The 22739-nt window shown below is 47.6% G+C and overlaps 1 protein-coding gene across 3 annotated transcripts in view; it reads left to right on the top strand.

The window, feature by feature from the left end:
- The first annotated feature begins 1719 nt into the window (after nucleotides 1-1719).
- NUGGC (nuclear GTPase, germinal center associated) overlaps nucleotides 1720-22739 on the top strand; it is a 90478-nt gene continuing 69458 nt past the window's right edge. Inside the window, exons 1-2 of one of the 3 annotated variants that reach the window (XM_037893767.2) lie at nucleotides 1720-2417; nucleotides 12903-13067. In XM_037893767.2, coding sequence (XP_037749695.1) covers nucleotides 13040-13067 — 28 coding nt within the window. In that variant the 5' untranslated portion in view covers nucleotides 1720-2417; nucleotides 12903-13039. Of the gene's footprint in view, nucleotides 2418-11422; nucleotides 11709-12902; nucleotides 13068-22739 lie in introns of those variants that run through there. The other 2 variants (XM_037893770.2, XM_037893766.2) reach the window with 2 other exon arrangements.

The following is a 22739-nucleotide window of genomic DNA, read 5'->3' as shown; positions in this document are numbered from 1 at the left end:
ATTGCACCCTCAGCAAGTTTACAGATGACACTAAACTGGGAGGAGAGGTAGATACGCTGGAGGGTAGGGATAGGATACAGAGGGACCTAGACAAATTGGAGGATTGGGCCAAAAGAAATCTGATGAGGTTCAATAAGGACAAGTGCAGAGTCCTGCACTTAGGACGGAAGAATCCCATGCACCGCTACAGACTAGGGAGCGAATGGCTCGGCAGCAGTTCTGCAGAAAAGGACCTAGGGGTTACAGTGGACAAGAAGCTGGATATGAGTCAACAGTGTGCCGTTGTTGCCAAGAAGGCCAATGGCATTGCCAGCAGATTGAGGGACGTGATCGTTCCCCTCTCCCATGATCTGGAGGATGGTGTGGATTGCATCCTCAGCAAGTTTGCAGATGACAATAAACTGGGAGGAGAAGTAGATACGGTGGAGGGTAGGGATAGGACACAGAGGGACCTAGACAAATTAGAGGTTTGGGCCAAAAGAAATCTGATGAGATTCAACAAGGACAAGTGCAGAGTCCTGCACTTAGGACGGAAGAATCCCATGCACCGCTACAGACTAGGGACCGAATGGCTCGGCAGCAGTTCTGCAGAAAAGGACCTAGGGGTTACAGTGGATGAGAAGCTGCATATGAGTCAACAGTGTGCCATTGTTGCCAAGAAGGCCAATGGCATTTTGGGATGTATAAGTAGGGGCATTGCCAGCAGATCGAGGGACGTGATCGTTCCCCTCTATTTGACATTGGTGAGGCCTCACCTGGAGTACTGTGTCCAGTTTTGGGCCCCACACTACAAGAAGGATGTGGAAAAATTGGAAAGAGTCCAGCGGAGGGCAACAAAAATGATTAGGGGACTGGAACACATGACTTATGAGGAAAGGCTGAGGGAACTGGGATTGTTTAGTCTGCGGAAGAGAAGAATGAGGGGGGATTTGATAGCTGCTTTCAACTACTTGAAAAGGGGGTTCCAAAGAGGATGGATCTAGATTGTTCTCAGTGGTAGCAGATGACAGAATGAGGAGTAATGGTCTCAAGTTGCAGTGGAGGAGGTTTAGGTTGGATATTGGGAAAAACGTTTTCACTAGGAGGGTGATGAAGCACTGAAATGCGTTACCTAGGGATGTGGTGGAATCTCCTTCCTTTGAGGTTTTTAAGATCAGGCTTGAGAAAGCCCTGGTTGGGATGATTTAGTTGGGGATTGGTCCTGCTTTGAGCAGGGGGTTGGACTAGATGACCTCCTGAGGTCCCTTCCAACCCTGATATTCTATGGTTATATGATTCTATGATTCTGCAAAAAGAAAAGGAGTACTTGTGGCACCTTAGAGACTAACCAATTTATTTGAGCATGAGCTTTCGTGAGCTACAGCTCACTTCATCGGATGCATACTGTGGAAACTGCAGAAGACATTATATACACAGAGACCATGAAACAATACTTCCTCCCACCCCACTCTCCTGCTGGTAATAGCTTACCTAAAGTGATCATCAAGTTGGGCCATTGCCAGCACAAATCCAGGTTTTCTCACCCTCCGCCCCCCCCCCACACAAACTCACTCTCCTGCTGGTAATAGCCCATCCAAAGTGACCACTCTCCTTACAACGTGCATGAAAATCAAGGTGGGCCATGTCCTGCACAAATTCAGGTTCTCTCACCCCCTCATCCCCCTCCAAAAACCACACACACAAACTCACTCTCCTGCTGGTAATAGCCTTTTTATTTTCAGGTCATTAAAGAGCTCCTAATGGAGCCATATTGGCCTCTTACCATTCTACTTATCTTTCCTTTGCACAGAGATAGTTTGCAGTTGTGCCTTTAATACTGCCTCCTTGAGACCGCCAGCTCTCCTGAACTCCTTTTTCCCTGAGGTTTTCTTCCCATGAGCTCCCAGTAAGGTCCTGCAGGAGCAGGAGCAGAGAGAATTCTCCTAATTCTCCTCCTCTGGAACACCTGGAGCACAGATGCCCTTGCTGCTTGCACAGCTAAGGGTTGCTGCTTGCTGCTTTCGGAGCTGAAGGTTAACCCTTTGAGTGCATGGGACTTGCCCTGCCACACTGACTGCTGAATTGAGTGTGGCGTGTTTTACCTGCTCTGACGCACTGATTACAGGACTGACTGTTAACTGTGTTTTTACCTGCTGTACCGTATTCACTGTAGAACTGAATGTTCTTAATTAAGTTTTGTTTCTTTTCTTTCTCTCTCTCAAGCAGCTAGGAAAGGGTTAACAAGTATTAGCAGTTGCTAGTTGACTGTTGCTAGTTTGAATGTATCATTAAAGCTTGGATCATTCAGTGCAAGAGTCATAGGAAATTTTATGATAAGGGAGGAGCTGAATGAGGCAGAGGAAGAAGGATCAGCCTGAGGAAGAACGAGCCGGACAGTGAATCCATCTCAACCCACCAAGCTCCCCAGTCATTGAAAGGTAAGCCTTGCATTGACTATTACGGATAGCTGGCTTATAGTCGGGGGAATGACTATATGAATGCCTTCTGCTGTTAAATAAAGGTTTCAAAGAAGACCTCGACTCTGTATTCAGCCACTCCACCACCGAAGATTAAACCCTTGGGAGAATCCTGGATGAGTTGGTAACACTTACTTACCAATTCTCTCTTAAAGTCTATTTTAATTCCATGGCCTTATTCTGTAGCTCTCACTCCTTCCTTTCCTTTCAATCATGAAATCTATCATTCCATGATCACTTTAGCCCAAATTGCTTTTTACCTTCAGAGTCACAAACAATTCCTCCCCATTAGTCAGAATCAAGTCTAAAATGGCTGTTCCTCCGGTTACTTCCTCCAATTCTTGGAACAAAAAGTTGTCCCCAGTACATCCCAAGAACTTACTGGACAGATATCTAGGTAGTTAAAGTCCCCCATTACGACCAGGGCTTATGTTTTGGATATTTCTGTTATTTGTTCTAGAAATGCCTCATCTACCACCTTCTGATTTGGTGGCCTACTGTGGGATGCCTACCATTGTATCACCCCTATTTTTTACTCCTTTTTATCTTTACCCAGAGACTGTCAACTTGTCTGCCTCCCACCTCCTTTTGGACCTCAGAATCTGTATATATATATTCTTGATATATGATGCAACCCCTCCTCTGTTTGTACCCTGCCAATCCTTCCTGAACAAACCATGCCCCTCTATACCAACATTGCAGTCATGAGTCTTAAGCCACCAAGTCTCTGTGATGCCAATTAAATCATAACTGTTCTGGTGTACTAATACTTCCAGTTCTTCCTGTTTATTCCCCATCTGCCTTGCATTTGTGTATAGATATCTAAGATGCTGATCAGATTCCCCCATTGATTTCCCTCTTGTAGCTTCTATAACCCTATTATAATTTCCTGTGTCCCTCCCAAAATCTAACCCTCTGTTAAGGTCGCCTTTTTTTATATACTTACTTGTGGTCTTTTGTCACCTGCATCCTTTGAGCCTAGTTTGATGCCCTGCTCACTAGGTTGGCAAGTCAGAGACTCAAGATGCTCTTCCCCATCTTGGTCAGGTGGACCCAATCTCTCCCCAGCAGACCACAGCATCCCATGGTTGAGTGAGCCAAAGTCCTCCCGTGGACACCATCTGCACAGCCATGCATTAATCTCTAGGAGGCACATGTCCCTGCCTGGGCCTTTACCCTCATCCAGCAGGATGGATAAGAACAGAACCTACACCCCTGGTCCCTTCACCTTAGCTTCCAGAGCCTGGTAGCCATTGCTGATCTGCTGCAGTTCAGACCTGACAGTATTATCAGTGCCCATGTGTATGAGCAGCATGGGGTATTGATGAACCATAGTTATGGGTTTAACATGGTTTCTGTTTAAAGCTGAAATTTGCATCCTTTCTAAAACCTATGTATACATGATGACACACACAGAATGGGTCTGATTCAGCTCCCTCAGGGAGCCTTTCCATTGACTTCAATGCGAATAGGCTGAGACCCCTGTATTTCTATACAAGATATGTGTGTAAAGTACCTTTATCATACCAAATTATGAGAGCAAGGTGTTTTCATATTTAGTTTTTCATTTTTTGTTTGTTTGTTTTTTGCTTTGTAAATCACAGAATCATAGAAGATCAGGGTTGGAAGAGACCTCAGGAGGTCATCTAGTCCAACCCCCTGCTCATAGCAGAACCAACCCCAACTAAATCATCCCAGCCAGGGCTCTGTCAAGCCGGGTGTTTAAAACCTCTAAGGAAGGAGATTCCACCACCTCCCTAGGTAACCCATTCCAGTGCTTCACCACCCTCCTAGTGAAATAGTGTTTCCTAATCCAACCTAGACCTCCCGCACTACAACTTGAGACCATTGCTCCTTGTTCTGTTATCTGCCACCACTGTGTCTAAAATCAAAAATCTCAGGGGCAGATTCTGCACACACTAAAGTCAATGGGAATGAGATCCGGCTAATCTGAGTTGCTAATCTTAAAAGCATTGCCATTTCTTGCTTTTCTCTCTCTTTCAGTTTCTTTCTTTCTTTCTGTTCTTCTGACACACAATACAACAGTGATTTTGCATATAGGACATTTCAGGTTCTAACAAGTTTCATGTTACCAGCCACCCTGCTGGGATGCTAATCTTCTCCCCTTCCTGTTTCACTGTTTGTTTGGATGGTTGCCAGAGTAAAGGAGGCTACACCCTGTTGCTAAGGAAATTGCTTGTGTGACTTATGGTTTCCTGATTAGGAGACCATCTTACTTCGTCCGTGACCAGCTCTGTTGTGGGAAGATCGGCTCCTGCAACTATGTGTTTAACCTCCCTTGTGGAAACAGGGGCAACATTATGTATTTGTGGCGAATCAGGGTTGAATGGGTTTTCGGGGTCAGCATCAGGGGGTACTTTTTTTCCCAGGGGGCTCCAAATCGCATTCCTCCCTCAACCTTACAGCCACTACCACCCCTTTATGGGCTCTCACTTGGGCACACAATTTATTAATCTCTGCCTCACACTTCTGATGGCCTGCTGCTGCCTTGGCTGCCTTATTCTCATTTGCAAGGAAGCAAGTTGCTGCTCTCACTTTTTCTAACAAAATTTTGTGAGTGTTATATCTTTCCTATACTGTTCTGCATTCCTGCTGGCCTTGTCTCTCTCCTCTTGCATATTTCTAAGTAGAGTCACCATTTTAAGCTTTTCTGCTCTAAATTCACACGCATCTGTCTCTCATTTATTCAAACGCTGTTGTAACTGCTTTTTCTCCAGCTCCAGTTCCTGCCTTCCCTTTATCATTTCAACCATTTCCAGACATGCATAAAATAACACCCATGCAGCAGCCACATTCTTTCTGCTACCCCGTGGCTTAAAGGTTGTGCAATATTGTTCAAAGCTCAGACTCGCTTCAAGCAGGGGATTCTCACCCTTAAAGCACCCCCTTTCCCAGGGGCATTTCCCTTTCTTCATTACCCATCTCTCTAACCTGTTGGTTTTCTCCTGTCTCAAGCGAGCGGCCAAGGGTTTTTTTTTTCCAGCCATCTCTACTTCCCTTATCTCACTAATGATCCCTACCAAAAGCCCTTTCATGCTGTCAGAGTATTGCTCTAAAATCTTTACTTTTAAGGCACAACTCTTTAACTCCTTATTGCATGGTCCTACTGTTATTCTAAGCATGATTCTTAACTTAAAAATTACAGGATGTTATCAAATATTCTATGAGAGAGGGACCTCGCTAAAGGAGCTTAGTCTGAAAAAGGAAGAGACAGTTTGCTTAGCTCTGTGCCTCAGTTTCCCCACTCTGCAGCAACTACTGAACAAGTACCATGTGATTGGGGTCACGTGCTGCCCGGGTTCCTCCACCAATTTGTTACCAGATTCGCCCATTACTTTGGGGTATGCTCATTTATTAGGGTTACTCTTCCGAGAAGAGGGGGGAGGGTTCTGTAATTCTATCAATGTACTGCTTGTGTCACTTGTGTTCTCATATGGAGCTCTACTCGTCCCTGCTGCAAGTGCCCTCCCAATGGAGCTATCCTGCAGGACTTAGGTTCCCCAGGGCTGGGTTCCTCCAGACCCAGAATCAGATGAACAAACACACACACACACGCGCACACACACACACACACACAAATTAAGAAAGCGTGTCTGAGAGGACCGGGTTAATCAGCACTCCCAACCTGATCCCTTATATGCCCCTGGACTCAGCAGACTGGGTCGAGCAACACTTCCAAGCTGCCACCTTTGTATCCCCCAGGTTCAGAACGTCCCTATCCCCACTTTCACATTACAGGTGTTCTGGTAGTAACCCACTTGATGAGCAAACCCCACAGGATTTTTGGGTGCTCTGGGGATCTTTAGTTTAGGTACGAGGAGCATTGCTGCAGAGCGAATGGGGAAGGCAAAAAATACCCACAAGGGTGGGGAGAGAGAGAGAAGCAACCAGCTTAAGCATGACAATTATTTATTGCCAGGTAATAACCATACAAGGGGAGCCAAACAAACAAAACAGTTATTATAGTAAATCTAACTTAAATTTGATGATAAAAGGTTAAAAAAACTCTTACTGATCATACAAGTCAGGGTCAGAAGGCTATACCTAGAGAGAGAGAGAGATGAGTTCTCACCACTCCGTGAAGCTTGAATCAATCAGGTTCCCAGGTGGTGGTGGTAGCTGAGGGTCCAGAGTGCTGGAGACAGGCAGAGCCCCCAGCACGATCAGTCAGGAGAAGATGAAGTCCCAATGGAACTGATACAGATTTTCGATCCAGGCCTCAGAGCACTTACTTGAGCATGGGTAGGGGTTTTTCTAGGGAAAGAACAATGGTTCAAGGGAGAACACTAGATTTGTTTGTGGGTAAACTGATGGCTCAAGGGAGTATACCACAGTTGTTTTGTTCAGGCTAGACAATAGGAACTGATTATTCCTGGCTATGGTCGGTGTTTCTTCCATGGAGCTCACAATGCAGTTATGCAGCTTCAGTATTTTGGGTACCAATAAAGGATTTTTTACTAGAATTGTTCTGATAACTACTGAGCTGGGTGTGTGCAGGTGTGGATTCATTAACATCTGGAGCAGAGATTCCCCATCATGCAGTGCTTCCCTGCTTTTCTGGTCCAAGAGTTCTGTGCGGTTCGTGCCTTGGAATCTCTGTTCTCCATTCTGTATGCTAATGGAGATGACTCCCTGTCCCATCTTTGATGGAAATGAGGCTAGGGGAATTTCCCTAATCCTGTCACCCTTATCCCAGGGGTTTAGGTGTGTCTCCTACTGCCTTTTCATTGCTTTTTGTACGTCTTTCTTCTGATCAGCTTTGGTTCAATCCGATCTGGGGAGCAGAAGGTCCTTCTTGAGTCAGACAGGCTGGCTGCTGCGCCCTGGTTCCCCAAGAACACAAAGCTGATAGGTAACACCTCCTGGCTCATCGCTAATTGTCAGGGAAGAGCTCATTCAGACCTTAATCACAGATCATAATTTAAAATTATTAGGTTGGCCAGCATCACTGAAACAAATGCACCAACATTGTCATAAAAAACAGCAGCTGTGTGAGGAAGCTAGACTTTGTTCATACTTTTCAAACCTATTATGCTTTCTCAGGTATTAGTATTTTATCATATACCATACATGCTTTTAAGGTGTAGATTAATGTTGCAATTTCAATTCAAATTTCCAACCAATGACTTAATTGGCAACATTGCTTCTGTTCTTTCTGAGGAACAAAATATAGATATCAATGGTTTTTGTTGAACTTTCCACTCTCAGTTTCGATCACATATGATCTAGGCACTTTTTTTGTTTTTTTGTTTGTTTGTTTGTTTTCTTTATGACAGCAGGAGTTGTCCGTCCTTTTTCTCCATCCAGTTTGACACAAACACGGGCACCAGGTTCTAGATATGGCAGTTCTGTAACAGTGACATCTGTTATAGAAGTGTTTGTAATCTTTTTTATCAGACTTGGCTATTTGTTTCATGTCTGGCCATTCTGGAGGTAGATCCTTTTCCTCAGTTGGAACAGCAGTTCTGAATTGTTTTCTCATCAGGAGTTGTGCTGGACTATCTCCATATTGGTGTTGATGGCTAGCACAGAAGAAGACCCATTCCTTGCTACTGCTGTTGGATTTTCTCAGCTGTCTCAGCCTCTCCACTCGCTTGTCGGGAATGTGGGCTGCTACTAATATGATCAAAATCATATTTCATTTGGACTGACTTACCGCTGCAGTGAATTTTGGTTCATTGTCCATCACTAGTTGTTCTGGAATACCAAAGGGAGCAAAAGTGCATATCAGCTTCTCAATGACACTGCAGCATACCTTGTTTTCCAAATACATTACTTCTCCATACCTGGAAAAATAGTCTGCTATGATCAGATAATGATATGCTCTGAATTCTACAAGTCTGCAGCTAGTCTTTTTCAAGGTCTGTCTTGTAGAGGCATTGTTATTCTACATGGTTCAGCATTGTCTCTCAAGGTTATTTGTACTGGATCTCCTTTCAAAAATCCAATTGCAGTAACTGCTCCATTGAGTTCTTCCACCTTTCTCACTAGGCCCATCATGACTGCCACTCTGCCGCTGAGAAGTTTGTTGGTCTTTGATCCTTTGATCACATGCACTCTGAATGCAAACCTTTTGTCTTTGTAAGTTGTTTCTGTGGTTAACTGGTCCATATAGTTCAGAATAGCTCCAGGACTAGTTAGGTCACTTCAGCTCTGGGAGGGATTGAAGGTGATTGTAAGTCCCCTCTGATATGACTGTCACACCTGCTCCTGAGTCAATTTTAAAGTCAATAGTGTTTTTGTGACTGTTCATTTTCACTTTCCAGGCCAGCTCTGTGTCATCACACATGACAGATCCCAGAAAAAATGGCTCTTGACTGTCAGTAATCACAGTCAGCTTCATGACTGCCTTAGTATGGCAAACAGCTGCAAAATGTCTGCATTTTGTGCATTTATTACATCTTTCAGAGTAACAGCCATGTTCGTCTGTATTTGCAAAAAGAAAAGGAGGACTTGTGGCACCTTAGAGACTAACCAATTTATTTGAGCATAAGCTTTTGTGAGCTACAGCTCACTTTGTGTCTTTAGCTGGACATACATCTTTTGGGCAATGAATTTTTCCACATCTTGTGCATTTAGCCTTAAAGGCTTTGTAGTTTTCCTGGGACTTAACTCTCCTTGCCCCAGAGGTTTTACTATGATGACTTTTAGCAGTCATGCAGGGGCCAGTGCTTGATTTGTAAATGAAGAGGTGCTGGGGCTCAGGCATGAATGATAATATTGTTTCCCCTCCCCATTCACATCTTCCTGGGATCTCCTCCCACACACAGTCCCCCTCCCCCAGGGTCTTCCTGTCCCTCCCACTGGCTTCCTCTCCCCCCCAGAAGGGCTCCCCCCCCACAACAGGAAATCCATCCTCCTGTTTCCCCTGCACCCAGGAATTCCTCCCCTCCCAGCGAGAGCTACACTCATGCAGCTGGAACCTCAGGTTCAACCCCAAAGTCCAGCCCTGCCCCCCATGGCAGCCCTGACTGGCCAGCACTGTCCCCCCTTCCTAGCCTATGTGGGGAGAGAGGCTCAGCACACCTAAAAAGGCAGCTAATCAGCAGCCGGGAGAAGTGGGAACCACGCTGGGGTCCCAGGCTGGGGAGCCAATAAGGGGCAGGTCTTGCAAGCGAGCGGCAGAGCGATTGGCCAGTCCACCTGCAGGGCCTGCCTGGGATGATTGAGTGGCAGGTGGCCCAGCCCCTCAGAAGGCGGGGGGGGAGGATGGTGGAATGTGAGTGGTGGCCTGAGTGGCGAAATAACAATCGATGCAGAGCTCAAATAGGATTGAAAAGCCCTGGGCTGAAGGGGAGGCACTGGAAGGCTGGGCCCTGGTGCGACAAGCAGGTGTCACGGGGGCCGTTGGGCCCAGCCGAAAGAGCAGCTGCCCCAGTGCAAGGAGGAGGCTCCCCCGGGGCAGCCCGGGCCCCGGCCTGAGGAGGGAGGTCCCCAGGGGGCTTGGCTCTGAGTAGCCTCAGCACAAATTAAGCTCTCCCTGAATCTGTTTTCAGTTTCTAAGCTAGCTTCTGGTTTTTCAGGTTTGCGAAGTTTGTTTTGCTGCTCCGGTTCAGAGGGCTTTGTTCTTTGGGTAGCTGTGTGAAAGTTTAAGTCTGTCTTTAATTTTAGTTACTGAGAAAGATTTATCTGGCAGGCCAATAACCACACTATCCCTAATATTTTCATGTGTTACAGTTCCAAAGTCACAGTTTTCTGTCAATGCATGCAAAGCGCTTATGAACAATTCAGTAGATTCCCCTGGTTGTTTAAATCTCTGGTGAAAACACGCCCTTCCATAAACCATATTTCTCTGAGGTATAAAGTGTGCATCAAATACACCCAGAATTCTGTCATAGTCACCTTTGTGATTGTTTTCAGTAAAGGGAAGGGATTTAAATATAAAGCTTCCCCACAGCATAAAGTAAAGATGATGCCTGAATGTCTGCAGCAACATCTTCCAAAACGCTGCTTTCAGTCTGTCCACGCTCTAGGTTTTTCAGAGCTGAAGTTTGCTGGGGCATTGAAGAGAAGCATGTTCATGAGATCCTCCAACCTGTGTTGCTTCTTGCTTTTTCTTTATTTCTGTTTGCAAACTTTGTTGCTGTTTTCCTTTGGTTTGAATTCTAAGAAGAGCTCTCTGTAAGCTTGATAGCATGTCTGTCTCACCATGGTCCAATAAAAGATATTACCTCACCCCCTTCGCCTTTACCTCTGACACTGTGGGCTTGTCTACACTTAAAATCCTACAGCAGCACAGCTGCAGCACTGTAGCCTTTCGGCAGAGGTCACCACCTATGCCGACCTAAGGGATTCTCCCATCGGTGTAGGTAATCCACCCCCCTGAGAGATGGTAGGTAGTTCGACAGAGGAATTCTTCCTTCCACCTAGTTCTGTCTGCATGGGGACTTAGATAGCTTAACAATGCCACTCAGGGGTGTGGATTTTTCACATTCCTGACAAATGTGGTTAAACAAACCTAATTTTCTCGTGTAGGTCTATGTCGTGTATTCCTTGTACACGGTAGGTTGCAGGGCTGCTGATAGTAGGTCAGGCTCTGTACCAGTTACAGACTGGCTACAGAACTTCCTTTATAGAAAGAGATGCCAGACATGTGTCCTCCAAGACCATAAGATACCTTAATGCACCGCTGGCTATCGCTGTCACCAGCTTAGATAAGGTATGTCACATTGTGACATTCTATACTGTGGGGGAGCATGCTGTAACCCCCATATTCCTCATTTTCATATAATTGTGATCTTCCATATAAAGCATGCCTTGTAAGGTATCGGGGAAAGGTTATGATCTGCTGAAAGTCATTTCTCTATCCATAGATGTGTATCATTAATGCATATGAAGTTATGAGAATTGTGTAGTATGGTTGTCACTAAAACATGCTGTAAATTGGGGGAATCAGCCAGATATTAGCTCCCCAGAGGCAACAGCAAGGAAAGTAACCAACACCTGGGTGGGGTATCAAACAACCATCCACAGCCATTGTCCAGCAAGGGAGCTACAATGCGATGACTCATCTGCATGAGGCCACACCAGGGGAATTACTCAACCTTGCTTAGAGAAACTCAGTAATGCTCACTTGACTCTGAAGGGAGGGGCAAAGCCAAGGGGGAGGAAAGGACATGGTAAAAGGAAGAGACGTTTGCCAGCTCTTCCTACTACACCTACAGACACCACACCAAGCGACTGAAGTGCTGATCAAAGGGGAGAGCCTGGCTGAAGAGCAACCAGCCTATGGTGAGAAGCATCTAAGTTTGTAAGGGCATTGAAAGTGTTAAGATCAGCTTAGAATGCGTTTTGCTTTTATTTCCTTTGACCAAATCTTACTTGTTATGCTTTGACTTGTAATCACTTAAAATGTATCTTTATAGTTAATAAATTTGTTTGTCTGTTCTACCTGAAGCAGTGCGTTTGGTTTGAAGCATGTCAGATACTCCCCTTGGGGTAACAAACCTGGTACATATCAATTTCTTTGTTAAATTGATGAACTCATATAAGCTTGCAGCATCCAGTGGGCATAACTGGACGCTGTAAGACGGAGGTTCCCAGGGTTGTGTGTGGGACCGGAGATATTGGCTAGTGTCATCCGGTTGCACAATCCAAGGAGCAGCTTACATGCCAGAGGCTGTGCGTGACCAGCCCAGGAGTGGGGGTTCTCACAGCAGAGCACGGTAAGGTTGTCTCCCAGAGTCGAGGATTGGAGTGACCTAGCAGATCACTGGTCCGGATAATACCAAAGGGGATTGTCACATACATACTGTACCAAGAAGACATTATGTGCCAAGCAGCGGCTGAACCATATAATACAGTTTAGGATTCCATTGCAGAGGGAGGGCGGGGTCCAAGTGTGTAGGGAGGATCCTTCCTTGTGGTATGGGAGTGCCTGGCCTGCTGCCAAGTATTAACTACATCACAGCTGGTTACAAATTCTCGGTAAAAGTGCCAGGCTTTGTCCGTGTTGGGGGTTTGCTCCAATTCCAGCTGTTGGGGAAGCTGCCCCAGTGCAAAGCCCTGGTGTAAATGGGGGAAGTCACCCGAAGCCATGATTTTCACTGGTGCAGCTTAGCCCATGTTGTAGCTAGCTATGTGCGGATAGATACCCCAGTTTGTTTTGTACCCGATCCCCCTTGTGAAAGACTCAAGAAGCTTGATACCGGCAAAGATGCAACAGCCTGCTTTCCAGCAGGGGATTAACTGCACCAGTGCAAACAGCGGGTTTGTGTGTGTGCACCAAGGGGGTTGCATTGGTGTAGTTTCACCGCTGGCTGGAGTTGGTGCAAATTCCCAGTGCAGATACAGTCTGAGCATCCCACGTAATAAGAAAATCACTGTGGAGCTGCGGAAGGTGTAAATAGCACAAGCTAATGACGCAGGTGACTAAACACAAAGCAGATTAGTTAAGAATGTAACTCTTATTTTTATTCCCTCTAGGGCAGCTCTTGTGGTAATTACGCCTTGCAGTGTCATCCTCAGTCTTCTTCAAATCTGAATGGGTTCTGGTTTCGAAAAGCACTAACAACCCAGTGTCAAGTAGAGCTCGGTAGTAACCTTGGAACTGGCCTGCTAGAATGTCAGACAAAAGACCTGAATTCTCAGGTAAGATGATATATTCATAGAATCATAGAATATCATGGTTGGAAGGGACCCCAGGAGAGCATCTAGTCCAACCCCCTGATCAAAGCAGGACCAATCCCCAACTAAATCATCCCAGCCAGGGCTTTGTCAAGCCCGACCTTAAAAATATCTAAGGAAGGAGATTCCACCACCTCCCTAGGTAACGCATTCCAGTGTTTCACCACCCTCATAGTGAAAAAGTTTTTCCTAATATCCAACCTAAATCTCCCCCACTGCAACTTGAGACCATTACTCCTTGTTCTGTCATCTGCGACCACTGAGAACAGTCTAGAGCCATCCTCTTTGGAACCCCCTTTCAGGTAGTTGAAAGCAGCTATCAAATCCCCCCTCATTCTTCTCTTCCGTAGACTAAACATTCCCAGTTCCATCAGCCTCTCCTCATAACTCATGTGTTCCAGTCCCCTAATCATTTTTGTTGCCCTCCGCTGGACTCTTTCCAATGTTTTCACATCCTTCTTGTAGTGTGGGGCCCAAAACTGGACACAGTACTCCAGATGAGGCCTCACCAATGTCGAATAGAGGGGAACGATCACGTCCCTCGATCTGCTGGCAATGCCCCTACATATACATCCTAAAATGCCATTGGCCTTCTTGGCAACAAGAGCACACTGTTGACTCATATCCAGCTTCTCATCCACTGTAACCCCTAGGTCCTTTTCTGCAGAACTGCTGCCAAGCCATTCGGTCCCTAGTCTGTAGCTGTGCATGGGATTCTTCCATCCTAAGTGCAGGACTCTGCACTTGTCCTTGCTGAACCTCATCAGATTTCTTTTGGCCCAATCCTCTAATTTGTCTAGGTCCCTCTTTATCCTATCCCTACCCTCCAGCGTATCTACCTCTCCTCCCAGTTTAGTGTCATCTGCAGACTTGCTGAGGGTGCAATCCACACCATCCTCCAGATCATTAATGAAGATATTGAACAAAACCGGCCCCAGGACCGACCCTTGGTGCTTCAGAATTGATTCCTCGAGGACCGGCTCCATGATTTTTCCAGGGACTGAGCTGAGGCTGACTGGCCTGTAGTTCCCAGGATCCTCCTTCTTCCCTTTTTTAGAGATGGGCACTACATTAGCCTTTTTCCAGTCCTCCGGGACTTCCCCGGATCGCCATGAGTTTTCAAAGATAATGGCTCTGCAATCACATCCGCCAACTCCTTTAGCACTCTCGGATGCAGCGCGTCCGGCCCCATGAACTTGTGCTCATCTAGCTTTTCTAAATAGTCCCGAACCACTTCTTTCTCCACAGAGGCTGGTCACCTCCTCCCCATGCTATGCTGCCCAGTGCAGTAGTCTGGGAGCTGACCTTGTTTGTGAAGACAGAGGCAAAAAAAGCATTGAGTACATTAGCTTTTTCCACATCCTCCGTCACTAGGTTGCCTCCCTCATTCAGTAAGGGGCCCACACTTTCCTTGACTTTCTTCTTGTTGCTAACATACCTGAAGAAACCCTTCTTATTACTCTTAACATCTCTTGCTAGCTGCAACTCCAGGTGGGATTTGGCCTTCCTGATTACACTCCTGCATCCCCGAGCAATATTTTTATACTCCTCCCTGGTCATTTGTCCAATCTTCCACTTCTTGCAAGCTTCTTTTTTATGTTCAAGATCAGCAAGGATTTCACTGTTAAGCCAAGCTGGTCGCCTGCCATATTTACTATTCTTTCTACACATCGGGATGGTTTGTCCCTGTAACCTCAATAAGGATTCTTTAAAATACAGCCAGCTCTCCTGGACGCCTTTCCCCCTCATGTTATTCTCCCAGGGGATCCTGCCCATCAGTTCCCTGAGGGAGTCAAAGTCTGCTTTTCTAAAGTCCAGGGTCTGTATTCTGCTGCTCTCCTTTCTTCCCTGTGTCATGATCCTGAACTCGACCATTTCGTGGTCACTGCCTCCCAGGTTTCCATCCACCTTTGCTTCCCCTACTAATTCTTCCCGGTTTGTGAGCAGCAGGTCAAGAAGAGCTCTGCCCCTCATTGGTTCCTCCAGCACTTGCACCAGGAAATTGTCCGCTACCCTTTTCAAAAACTTCCTGGATTGTCTGTGCACCGCTGTATTGCTCTCCCAGCAGATATCAGGGTGATTGAAGTCTCCCATGAGAACCAGGGCCTGTGATCTAGTAACTTCCATGAGTTGCCGGAAGAAAGCCTCGTCCACCTCATCCCCCTGGTCTGGTGGTCTATAGCAGACTCCCACGGACGACATCACGTCGCGGTTCTAAACTTAATCCAGAGACACTCAGGTTTTTCTGCAGTTTCATACTTGAATTCTGAGCAGTCATACTGCTCCCTTACCTACAGTGCAACTCCCCCACCTTTTCTGCCCTGCCTGTCCTTCCTGAACAGTTTATATCCATCCATGACAGTACTCCAGTCATGTGAGTTATCCCACCAAATCTCTGTTATTCCAATCACATCATAATTCCTTGACTGTGCCAGGACTTCCAGTTCTCCCCACTTGTTTCCCAGGCTTCTTGCATTTGTGTATAGGCACTTGAGATAACTCGCTGATCGTCCCTCTTTCTCAGTATGAGGCAGGACCCATGCCCTCTCGCGCGCTCCTGCTCGTGCTTCCTCCCGGTATCCCACTTCCCCACTTACCTCAGGACTTTGGTCTCCTTCCCCTGGTAAACCTAGTTTAAAGCCCTCCGCACTAGGTTAGCCAGCCTGCTTGCGAAGATGCTCTTCCCTCTCTTCGTTAGGTGGAGCCCATCTCTGCCTAGCACTCCTCCTTCTTGGAACACCATCCCATGGTCAAAGAATCCAAAGCCTTCTCTCCGACACCACCTGCGTAGCCATTCGTTGACTTCCACGATTCGACGGTCTCTGCCCAGGCCTTTTCCTTCCACAGGAAGGATGGACGAGAACACCACTTGCGCCTCAAACTCCTTTATCCTTCTTCCCAGAGCCACGTAGTCCGCAGTGATCCTCTTAAGGTCATTCTTGGCAGTATCATTGGTGCCCACATGGAGAAGCAGGAAGGGGTAGCGATCCGAGGGCTTGATGAGTCTCGGAAGTCTCTCCGTCACATCGTGAATCCTAGCTCCTGGCAAGCAGCAGACTTCTCGGTTTTCCCGGTCAGGGCGGCAGACAGATGACTGAGTCCCCCTGAGGAGAGAGTCCCCGACCACCACCACCCGCCTCCTTCTCTTGGGAGCAGTGGTCATGGAACCCCCATCCCCAGGACAGTGCATCCCATGCCTTCCAATCGATGGAGTCTCCTTCTGCTCCCTTCCCTCAGATGTATCATCTAGTCCACTCTCCGCATTAGTACCTGTGGAGAGAACATGAAAACGGTTACTTACCTGTATCTGCGTTGCTGGCACATGGATGCCCCCCTTTCTTCTTCTGGAGGTCACATACTGCCAAATTCTGAAACCATACCCTTACTGTGAACATTGTTACATGTAGAGCAGTGGTCTCCAACCTTTTTAAGCACAAGATCACCTTTTGAATTTACTTGCAATCCAGGATCTACCCTGCCCCTTCCCCGAAACCCCGCCTCACTCATTCCATCCCCCCTGCCTCCATCACTCACTCTCCCCCACCCTCACTCACTTTCACCAGGCTGGGGAGTGGGTTGGGGTGCGGGAGAGGGGGTGTGCTCTGGGCTCGGGCCGAGGGGTTCAGAGTGTGGGAGGGGGCTCTGGGTTGAACCTGGGTCAGGGGGTTGGAGTGCAGGAGGGGGTGAAGGGTGCAAGCTCTGGGGGGAGTTTGGGTGTAGGAGGGGGCTCAGGGCTGGGACAGGGTGTTGGGGTGCAGGAGGGGGTTCAGGGTGCAGACTCTGGCAGGGGGCTCAGGGCTGGGGCAGGGGGTTGCGGTTCGGGAGGGGTGAGGGGTGCAGGCTCACGCCAGGCAGCACTTACCTCAGGCAGCTCCCGGTAGGAGATATAGTGGGGCTAAGGCAGGCTCCCTGCCTAGCCCCGGCCCCGTGCCGCTCCCGGAAGCGGCCGCCGCATCCCTGCGGCCCCTGGTGGTGGGCATGTGGCTCTGCCAGCTGCCCTTCCCTGAAGGCATCACCCCCACAGTTTCCATTGGCCACAGTTCCCTGTTCCCAGCCAATGGGAGCTGCGGAGCTGGCGCTGGGGCAGGAGCAGCGTGTGGAGACCTTCCCTGCCCTCCCCCAGAGGCCACAGGGACATGCCAGCCGCTTCCAGGAGCAGCACGGGGCAAGAGCAGGCAGGGAGCCTGCCTTAGCCCCACTGCGCCGCCGGACTTTTAGCAGCTGAAAATCTCCCGGATTGGCTGCAGTAGCCTCCATGAGATCGAGCCCATTTCTGGGAGATTCCCGGCGAAACCAGGAGGGTTAGCAACCCTAACTGATACTGAGATAGACTGTCAGAGGCCCCATAATCGACCAATCAATCGCAATCTACCATTTGTTGACCACTGATGTAGAGGAACCGATCCCCAGCTGGTGTAGCTCTGCATACACTGATTTACACTAGTGGGAGATCTGGCCCAGGATCTCAGTGTTAACCCTGTGCTCTCACTTGCTCATAACTCTGAAATGGGAGATTTTCCCTGCTTAGCCGGAGTCCAGAGAGGACAGTTGGGAGTGTGAGGAAAATCTGTTCTGCCATTTTGAGTACAGCTACACTGGAATAAAAGACCCGGCCCAGGTCAGCTGACTAGGGCTGAGGGGCTAAAAATTGAGGTGTAGATGTTCAGGCTTGGGCTTGGGCTCAGGGACCCTCTCCCATCACGGGGTACCAGAGCTCAGGCTCAGGCTCCAGCTCAAGCCCAAATGTCTACAGAGCAAATTTACAGCCCTGCAGCCTGAGTCAGCTGACCCAGGTCACCTGCCTGTCTTTAATTGCCATGTAGGGACCATGCCATGTCAATCTAATTAAGCTGAGAGGTGCTGAGATACCACAGTGATGGATGCCAGTGCAAAACCTCTAAGTCCAGTAGGGAAAAACAAAAAAGTGTTCTGTTTCTGTCAGTCTTAAACTTTGCACAGAGCAAGGGCTGAGCTGCTAAAGTCAAATCAAGGATGAAACCTGCTTACGATCTGGGCTAGATCCTCAGCTGGTGCAAATTGGTGTGGCTGCATTGAAGACAGCAGAGCTCTGCCGAGTTAGCTGAGGACTTTGCCCCTGACATTTGAACTGTTTTCAACCCTGTTTCTTAGTAAAACTTGTTATAGTTAAGGTTGTTATAGTTAAGGTTAACAATTGCCCCCAGGAGCTCTAGACATTGAACAGAACTTCATTGTGCTAGGCGCTGTACAAATACAAAGAGCAAAATGACAGTCCCTGCCCCAAAGAGCTGACAATGTAAGCATAAGACAAGAGACAACAATTAGAAATGGACAGATTGGGAAGCGCAATGAGACAATATTGTCTCATGACAGGCTGTGGTCTAGTACAGCAGCAGCCTGTCCGCTGTCAGGTTTTTGCAGGCAGCCCGGCACAGCAGAGCGTTAAGGAGGGTTTTGAAGGTCGTGTGACGGGCTTTACAGACCCCACACAGAGACATAGGGAGTAAAGGAGCAGTACTGGACAAAGAGAGCCCCACCACTTAGCAGCTGCGGAGCAGGCTCCAAATGGGGGATCTGCTGTAAAGGGGACCCTGACAGCCAAGCACAGTTGAGGGGAAGAGTGAAGGGGAGGCTGTCTGAAGGGAGGAAGCCAGTTTGCTGTTTCTGGGGACCATGCAATGCACAGGAGAGGGTCTGGACTGTGGGTAAGAGCCAACCAGGAGCATAGGGGCCTGATCTTTTCCCCTTCCCCACTCCCTGCTGAGAGAAAATAACTGGACACTAGGAAGGGAACTGGGGAATGCCTATTTGGCTGAGTGAGCTGCTGAGACTGAATGAGAACTGCCTGTTGAGGGACAGGGGGCAGTGGGCTATGACCATGCCCCAAACGGAAACCGATCAGGAGGTAGGAAGCAGCCCCGGGGAAGTTGGCCAGGTGCACCAGGAGGAAGCAACCGAGACATTCCATGCCTCTCCCTCTTGGTCCCTGGGCTGGGACCCAGTGGAGAGGGAGGGCCCAGGGTCCCCTACCTTTCCCACTACCTCTGTCCAGGAAAATGCCACTGCACTGGGAATTGACGGGCTGCAGCTTGACTGTTAGTCCTGCCGATTGCCAGCCAGACTTGCCCCTGTAGCACTCCAAGTACAGTTGTTCTCCCATACACACATTGTGAGTCAACCACACACATGCACACAGGACTATGGGGGTGGAAGGACTGTCAGGCCAAGGCCTGCCAGCCTGTGAGTGAAACCAGCTACAGGTGGATAATGAGATAATTTTGTGGATGTTTACACAGAGCTTCTTGCAAGCATGAGAGGCAGCATGGGAGGCAGGGGATTGTTTGGAAATTTAACAAGTTGGCGATGGAGGCTGGCCTCATGGGCCGATCAGAAGCCAGAGTCAACTTTTCAATACTGAACAAGGACCAAGGAATTCTAGACCAGTCAACCTAACTTAGATACCTGGGGAGATACTGGAACAACTTATTAAGCAATTAACTAAGCAATTAAGCAATCAGTTTGTAAGCACCTAGAGGACAATAGGGTTATAAGGAATAATCAGCATGGATTTGTCAAGAACCCATCATACCAAACCAACCTAATTTCCTTCTTGGACAGGGTTACTGGCCTAGTGGATGGGGGGAAGCTGTACACATGATCTATCTTGATTTTAGTAAGGCTTCTGGTGCAGTACCTTGTGACATAATCATAAGCAAACTAGGGAAATGTGGTCACTCTAGATGAAGTTACTATCAGGTGGGTGCAAAACTGGTTGAAAGACCATACTCAAAGAGTAGTTATCAATAGGTTGCTGTCAAACTGAGAGGATGTGTTGAGTATGGTCCCACAGTGGTCATTTACTAGTCAATATTTTTATTAATGACTTGGCTAATGGAGTAGAGAGTATGCTTAAAAGTTGTGGATGACACCAAGCTGGGATGGGTTGCTAGTATCTGGAGGACAGGATTAGAATTAATAACAACCCTGACAAAGTGGAAAATTGATCTGAATTCAACAAGATGAAATTCAATAAAGACAACTGCAAAGCACTTCACTTAGAAAGAAACCAGTGAAATGCACAACTACAAAATGGGGCATCACCAGTTAGGCGGCCGTACAGCTGAAAAAGATCTGGGGGTTACAGTGGATCACACACTGAATATGAGTCAACAGTGTGATGCAGTTGTGAAAAAGGCTAATATCATTCTGGGCTGTATTAACAGGAGTGTTGTAAGTAGGACACAGGAGGTAACTGTCCCGCTTTACCTGGCACTGGTGAGGCCTCAGCTGGAGTCTTGTGTCCAGTACTGGGCACTGTGCTTTAAGAAAGATGCGGGCAAACTGGAGAGAGTCCAGAAGAGAGAAACAAAACTGATCCAAGGTTTAGAAAACCTGACCTGTGAGGAAAGGTTAAAAAACTGGGCCTATTTAGTCTTGAGAAAAGGAAGCCTGAGGGGGGACCTGGTAAGTCTCCAAATCTGTTCAGGGCTGTGATAAAGAGGACGGTGAGCAATCATTCTCCATGTCCACTGAAGGTAGAACAAAAAGTAAATGGCTTAATCTGCAGAAAGGGAGATTTAGGTTAGATATTATGAAAGCTTTCTAACTGTATGGAGAGTTAAGGCACTTTATCATTAGTTAAATATACCTGTTACAGAGAAGGCAAGGTCGGAGAAATGCACTTTGCACTTAAAGCAGTAAGTGGTGAGGTTTGTGGTGGTCTTCAGTTCGGTCTGCTGCACAGACGAGCTTTGCTCGTATAGTTGAGAGTTCCATTGGGCCAGAGGAGTGAAGTTACAGACCACGGTCTTCATCACAGAGCTTTACAGGGTCTGTTAGGTATCCCGGCCAAGGCCATGGAGTGTCTTCAAGATAAGGACCAAGACCTTAAACTTGACAGAGCTTCATAAACAAGTCCATGGATCCGGATGCAATGCATTTGAGGGTGCTGAGGGAGTTGGCTGATGTGATTGCAGAGCCATTGGCCGTTATCTCTGAAAACTTGTGGCGATCGGGGGAGGTCCTGGACAATTAGAAAAAGGCAAATATAGTGCCCATCTTTAAAAAAGGGAAGGAGGAGAACCCGGGGAACTACAGACTGGTCAGCCTCACCTCAGTCCTTGGAAAATTCCTGAAGCATTCCCCGAGGAATCCATTTTGAAACACTTGGAGGAGAGGAAGGTGATCAGGAACAGTCAACATGGATTCACCAAGGGCAAGTCATGCCTGACCAACCTGATTGTCTTCTATGATGAGATAATTGGTTCTGTGGATATGGGGAAAGCAGTGGATGTGATATATCTTGACTTCAGCAAAGCTTTTGATACAGTCTCCCACAGTATTCTTGCCAGCAAGTTAAAAAAGTATGGATCGGATGAATGGACTATAAGGTGGATAGAAAGCTGGCTAGATCATCGGGCTTAATGGGTAGTGATCAACGGCTTGATGTCTAGCTGGCAGCCGGTGTCAAGCGGAGTGCCCCAGGGGTCTGCCCTGGGGCTGGTTTTGTTCAACATCTTCATTAATGATCTGGATGATGGGATGGACTGCACCTTCAGCAAGTTCACAGATGACATTCAGCTTGGGGGAAAGGTGGTAGATATGCTGGATGGTAGGGATAGGGTCCAGAGTGACCTAGAAAAATTGAAGGATTGGGCCAAAAGAAATCTGATGAGGTTCAACAAGGAGAAGTGCAGAGTCCTGCACTTAGGACGGAAGAATCCCATGCACTGCTACAGGCTGGGGACCTACTGGCTAAGCCGCAATTCTACAGAAAAGGACCTGGGGATTAGTGGATGAGAAGCTGGACATGAGTCAGCGGTGTGCTCTTGTTGCCAAGAAGGCTAACGGCATATTGGGCTGCACTAGTAGGAGCGTTGCCAGCAGATCGAGGGAAGTGATTATTCCCCTCTGTTTGGCACTGGTGAGGCCACATCTGAAGTATTGTGTCCAGTTTTGGGCCCCCACTACAGAAAGGATGTGGACAAATTGGAGAGAGTCCAGCAGAGGGCAACGAAAATGATTAGGGGGCTGGGGCACATGACTTATGAGGAGAGGCTGAGGGAACTGGGCTTGTTTAGTCTGCAGAAGAGAAGAGTGAGCGGGGATTTGATAGCAGCCTTCAACTACCTGAAGGAGGGTTCCAAAGAGGATGGAGCTCAGCTGTTCTCAGTGGTGGCAGATGACAGAACAAGAAGCAATGGTCTCAAGTTGCAGTGGGGGAGGTCTAGGTTGGATATTAGGAAACACTATTTCACTAGGAGGGTGGTAAAGCACTGGAATGGGTTACCTAGAGAGGAGGCGGAATCTCCATCCTTAGAGGTTTTTAAGGCCCGGCTTGACAAAGCCCTGGTTGGGATGATTTAGTTGGGGATCGGTCCTGCTTTGAGCAGGGGATTGGACTAGATGACTTCCTGAGGTCCCTTCCAACCCTAATCTTCTATGATTCTATGGGAAGCTAATTTAGGGAGCGGAGAACAGGTGTTATGAGCTCGTGGTAGCGTGCGTAGCTGAGGCAATGCACTGCTATGTTTTGTAATAGTTGGAGTTTCCTAAATGCTGTAGGTTTCAGGCCCAGGTTTATTGCATTTCTGTAGCCTAGCCAAGAGGTGACAAAGGCATGAATAACTGCAGCCAGGTCTTAGTGTGTGTACAGCA

Source organism: Chelonia mydas, chromosome 3, assembly GCF_015237465.2.
Source record: "Chelonia mydas isolate rCheMyd1 chromosome 3, rCheMyd1.pri.v2, whole genome shotgun sequence".
Classification (NCBI taxonomy): domain Eukaryota; kingdom Metazoa; phylum Chordata; order Testudines; family Cheloniidae; genus Chelonia; species Chelonia mydas.
This window is presented reverse-complemented; position numbering and strand designations above follow the sequence as displayed.